The following is a 6,000-nucleotide window of genomic DNA, read 5'->3' on the forward strand; positions in this document are numbered from 1 at the left end:
ATGGATAACAAGAGAATGAAGCAAATTTGATAATATACTGTAAGTAAATGGGAAAGTTGTTTTAAAATTGTATGTTCTATCTGAATCATAAAATAAATTTTTTGGGTTAACTATCCCTTTAACACCTAATCTCCGCCCCCCCAAACTAAAAAAATATTAACCCCTAAACCGCTGCCCCCGCATTGCTAACACCTAAATAAACCTATTAACCCCTAAACCGCAGCCCCTGCATCGCCAACACTAAATAAAGCTATTAACCCCTAAACCGCCACCCCGCATCACAAATACTAAACTTAATCTATTAACCCCTAAACACCCACATCGCAAATACCAACCTAAACCTATTAACCCCTAAACCGCCATACACCCACATCGCAACTACCTAAATTAAACTATTAACCCCTAAACCTAACACCCCCTAACTTTAAATTAAACTTACAATAAAACGTCCTTCAAATAAATAAACCTAAGCTTAAACTACACATAAACCTAACATTACTATTTTAACAAAATAAAATATACCAAAAATAAAAAAAACTAAATTACAAATTTAAAAAATCCTACCACTACGGAAAAAAACCAACCTAACATTACAAAATAAAAACAAAGTCTAAAATTACGGAAAAAAAACTAAGATTACAAAAAATAACAAAATAATAAAAATTAAACCTAATCCAATACCCCTATAAAAATAAAAAAGTCACCCCAAAATAAAAAAACCCTAATCTAACAAACTACCAATAGCCCTGAAGCAATCAGCTCTTTTTTGAAAAAAAATTACAAAGTCCCCACTAACAGTAAAACCACCCACCCACCCACAATAAAAAAAAGACCTAACTAAAATAAAACTAAGCTACCCATTGCCCCTAAAGGGGCATTTGTATGAGCATTCATCTCTTTTGCAGCCCATTAAAAAAAAAAAAAAAAACACACAAAAAAAACCTAAATACTAACCCCGAAATGGGTACTCACTATTCCTCAAGTCCGGCAGTGAAGGTCTTCTTCTTCCAGGCGGCTCCATCTTCAATCTTCATCCCAGTGTCACGGAGATATCTTCATCCAGGGGAAACGGAGCTGATGTGGCGGGGAGGCTGAGCTGTTGGCAGCAGTCATCAGGATCGACGTGGAGGCTCCTCTTCATGCAACGCTCTGCCGCACATTGAAGCTTGAATGCAAGGTACCCGTTTTATATTGAGTACCTTGCATTCCTATTGGCTGAAATATTCAAATCAGCCAATACGATGAGAGCTGCTTAAATCCTATTGGCTGTTCAAATCAGCCAATAGGAAGAGAAGCCTCCACGTCGTTTCCGATGACCGCTGCCGACAACTCCGCGACCCCTGGACAAAGATGGAAGATGGCTCCGCGACACCAGGATGAAGATTGAAGATGGAGCCACCTGGAAGAAGAAGGCCTTCACCGCTCGACTTCAGGAATGGTGAGTACCCATTGCGGGGTTAGTGTTAGATAACGTTGATTTATTCATTACAGGAACATCCATTTTAAAAAAACAAACCAACCTGTATTCTGTTTTTTGTTTTCTTTTTATCCTTTTTTTATTGACATTTTTATGAAAGTAAAGAAGTGTAATGAAGCTCCATTATATAGTCAGAAAAGTAATGTTTTAAGTTGGCATATTTGGAAACAAGCATTAAGGGCACGATTTTTAATTTAAAGGCAGACAGGGGCGTACATATTTGCCCCTGTCTGCCCCAGCTCTCCTCTGTCGGACAGCAATCCACTGCCGAAATGTAATATTGCACACAAGCGGTATTTTGCGCTCGTGTGCAAACCTGCCCCCTGCCCGAGGACAGACAATGACGTACGGGCAGGAGCTGTCAACTTAAGAGGTGGAGAAGAGGGTAGGGAAGCAGCGATCTGATGACCGCTGCTTGATAAACTGTGACTGCAAGTTCTCTTGTGAGAACATGCAGTCATAGGGAAGAGAAGGGCTTGATAAATCGAACGCTAAGAGCCCTGAACCCTTTAAAGATACTCAATGGTACAGCATTATCTAATCACTCAGATGAAACAATGTGACATAATAAAAAAAATAGAGAGACCGATTTTGTCCATATCACAGTATAAGATAAACAACATACACATTATAGGCTAAAAACTATTAGTATATTCATCCCAGAGAAACTCAATTGAGTGGATATCATGTATGATTACTTAAAATTAATTTATACCTCTCTAATGAAAGTGTATAAGAAACCTGTTACTGCCAGTCAGACAAGGTAGATAAAGTATTTTTTTCTAGTGCTGCAGAATAAGCGACTTGCCACTGTTTACTACTCCTAGTCAAAAAGGATGATCTTCCTAGAGTTATTCTGAAGTAATTGAGCACTTCAGACAAGTCAAGTCATCAGAAGTCATCCTGAAGTATGCCCACAGGCCGAAATATTTAAATGAGATGACTAGTGTTCATGCATGTGAAGTAATCAGTAAGGTAATCTGCTAAACATTCTGAAGTCATCACAGACAGTTTTCTACCTTGGCTGATAACTTTACAAGCTTGATGATCTCTGATGATGTACGAATGACTTCTTAAGTAGTTGATGATCATCAAATGACTCCAGGATGGTCTCTAAAGTAATCCTGTTTGTTCTAGGATGATTTGAATCAACTCATAACACAATTTACAAGTAATGATTGGGGATTTATTGAATACAAATTTAAGAGGATTACAAGAAAGATTGAGAGAAGCTAACTTTTTCAAATCTCCAATTTCATCCCCTCAAAACTCACAAACAATAAGACAGGTTCAACACAAATGTATCATTTTACCTACATTTTTACAACCTATCTAACATCTAAGTGAGATACCATCTTGTAATACAATTAGTGTTAATTTTTATGGTCCCCTCATGGGACTTATACTGTTCCTTTAAATTTACTAACAAAATTAAAACAATTGAACACATTTCTTTTGTATGCAGATGTTTTAGAGCATAGTGCTTGAATCCTAAGGTATACATCAGACATCCTCAAAGTTGGCCCACTAGAGGTTTTAGAACTACATTTCCCATGATGCTCATCATGGGAAATGTAGCATCATGGGAAATGAAGCATCATGGGAAATGAAGTTCCAAAAATCTCTGGAGTGACAAATTTGAGGCTGTCTGGTATACATGCATATATAACAATGACTATTGATCTGAACAACTTATTCTTAAAAAGTATAGTTACTAGACATATCACGTTACCTTCTATGAAGCCATCTGGTTTTTCATAGTCATCTTCATCGTCATCATCATCATCATCTTGCCAGCTATCTACTTACAGAGAATGAGTCATGTCATTTGTTGTTGTTTAAGATTATCAAAAATACCTTATCCCCCCCCCCAAAGGTAGCAGTTTCTGATTGTTTAAAGACGTCTTGCAAATGTTACTAAAGATGACAGGAATCATGCCTAAAGGACTAACATTATGCTAATAAAGTTTTTAATTCAAAAATTAAAGAGCATTAATGTAAGGAAAATGTTCTTTTGTGATTCAGACACAAGATATCATTTTAAAAAGTTTCCAATTTACGTCTATTGTCAAATTTGCTTTGTTTCCCTTGATATTCTGTGTTGAAGATACCTAGGTAGGCATCTTGAGCACTATATGGCAGGAAATAGTGCTGCCATCTAGTGCTCTAGGAAATAATTAACTGCTGCACAATAGTGCTTTAGAAATGGGCCGGCTTCTAAGCATATGTCCCTGCATTTCAACAAAAGATACCAAGAGAATGAATAAAAAATGATAATAGAAATTAAATTAGAAAGTTGTTTAGAATCACATGCTCTATCTGAATCATGAAAGAAAAATGTAGGGTTTTATATTTCTTTAAAAGGGTCAGTAAACACCTTCAAATTTTTATATATGTTTAGTTATGTGTAATAAAAAAAACTTTACAATATATTGTACATGTATTTTGCTCCATTTCCAAATAATTTAGCTCTTAACATTGAGGATTGTTTTTTTAATTGTATCGGAACTTTAAAAATGCACCCTGCTGGTTTCTCAAGGTTAACCCTGCTACATATATGTCCCTAATAGGTTTATCAGATACTACAAAACGATGTGCTTTCTGCTAACATAACGATTCAGGCTAGTCTTGTTGTGTGCAGATTGGCTCCTCCAAATAAGACAAATACTGAACACCAATTGCAGTAAAAAGAATGTTAATTTATTTTAAAAGTGTTTAGACTTGGCTGATATTTTATTTATTCTATAGCAACACAACAGAAATGTCTTATAATTACAAGGTTTTTTTCTTGTTTTTTTTTAAAAGTGCATATTTTGAAAAGATGAAATATTAAATATTGAATAACTTCGAGAAGGCCTGAAAAAGCCAATGAACTAAACAATATTCTGATATGAATATGAATTAAAGTGAATGTAAACTTTCACAAATCAGTGCCCGTTTTTTAAAAATACTATTAAAAACAGGGGCGTTTACATTGCAGCAGTTTTGTTAAAATACTTGCCTTTTTCTTCTTCCAAGCCGGACCAGCGATCCCCCGCCCACTTATCATGCTGTGTTAAGCACAGCAATGATGAAACCGGCTTCCTTCAATCACGGTGTGGCCTCAGGAAATGTTTGCTCTGGGGGGAAGCCGTGATTGGAGAAAGCCGGATTCGTCATTGCTGACGTAAGTAGAGAGGAACTGCGGGCGGGGAAGAAGAAAAAGGTAAGTATTTTAACAAAACCGCTGCAATGTAAATTTTCATGAATGAAAGTGCCCCTCTTTTTAATAGTATTTTTAAAAACCGGGCACTGATTCTTGAAAGTTTACATTCACTTTAACTTTTTCTAATTAACCCTTGGTTTTCTAATCCAAATCAGCTGTGTGATTGAAATAATGGTTTAAAAAGAAGCCAGCATGCAGATTTGTTTTGATGTTAATGCTGCTTCTTAAAGAAATATAATAAAATCACAATAACTGAACATATGGCCATCAATATATAACATATATGTTAATATAAAATGGTACCTACTGTATGTTTCATTTACCAAACTAACTGCGCGTATAAAAAGTACAAAGGTTTTATTACCTTCCACAGGATTGTGAATATATTTAATATCCACGGGACGTTCCACTGAGCCATAGAAACTGCTTGAATCAGAATCTGTATCGCTATAAAGAAAAACAATTGTTTTATTTGACTCTTGTCCAGCTTGGATTGCTGGTAATTAGTATAAGTAAGGTCTTTTAAGAGTGAGGCACAAGTATATTTGTCTTGTCTGCATATAGCAGTGCTCTCTATCGTCCTGCAGTTAGAGAGACCCTTCAGAACTGAGAGCCATCCTTACCTCCTTCCTCTCTTTATATACTACTGGTCCTGCAGTTAAAGAGGTCCTTCAGAACTGAGGGCCATCCTTACCTCCTTCCTCTCTTTATATACTACTGGTCCTGCAGTTAGAGGGACCCTTCAGAACTGAGAGCCATCCTGACCTCCTTACTCTCTTTATATACTACTGGTCCTGCAGTTAGAGGGACCCTTCAGAACTGAGATCCATCCTGACCTCCTTCCTCTCTTTATATACTACTGGTCCTGCAGTTAGAGGGACCATTCAGAACTGAGAGCCATCCTGATCTCCTTCCTCTTTTTATATTCTACTGGTCCTGAAGTTAGAGGGACCCTTCAGAACTGAGAGCCATCCTGATCTCCTTACTCTCTTTATATACTACTGGTCCTGCAGTTAGAGGGACCCTTCAGAACTGAGGGCCATCCTGACCTCCTTACTCTCTTTATAAACTACTGGTCCTGCAGTTAGAGGGACCCTTCAGAACTGAGATCCATCCTGACCTCCTTCCTCTTTTTATATTCTACTGGTCCTGCAGTTAGAGGGACCCTTCAGAACTGAGAGCCATCCTGATCCCCTACCTCTTTTTATATTCTACTGGTCCTGCAGTTAGAGGGACCCTTCAGAACTGAGATCCATCCTGACCTCCTTCCTCTTTTTATATTCTACTGGTCCTGCAGTTAGAGGGACCCTTCAGAACT

The 6,000-nt window shown here is 37.2% G+C and overlaps 1 protein-coding gene across 3 annotated transcripts in view; it reads right to left on the reverse strand.

Annotated features, from left to right (window-relative positions):
• Window positions 1-6,000, reverse strand: part of SH3BP2 (SH3 domain binding protein 2) — a 288,568-nt gene that overhangs the window by 50,448 nt on the left and 232,120 nt on the right. For 2 of the 3 annotated variants that reach the window (XM_053704202.1, XM_053704200.1), the window contains exons 6-7: window positions 5,047-5,129; window positions 3,210-3,281 (exon numbers count right to left, since the gene is read on the reverse strand). In XM_053704202.1, the coding sequence (XP_053560177.1) occupies window positions 3,210-3,281; window positions 5,047-5,129 (155 nt within the window). The remainder of the gene's footprint in view (window positions 1-3,209; window positions 3,282-5,046; window positions 5,130-6,000) is intronic. The other variant, XM_053704201.1, reaches the window with a different exon arrangement.

This window comes from Bombina bombina, chromosome 2, assembly GCF_027579735.1.
Source record: "Bombina bombina isolate aBomBom1 chromosome 2, aBomBom1.pri, whole genome shotgun sequence".
Lineage (NCBI taxonomy): Eukaryota > Metazoa > Chordata > Amphibia > Anura > Bombinatoridae > Bombina > Bombina bombina.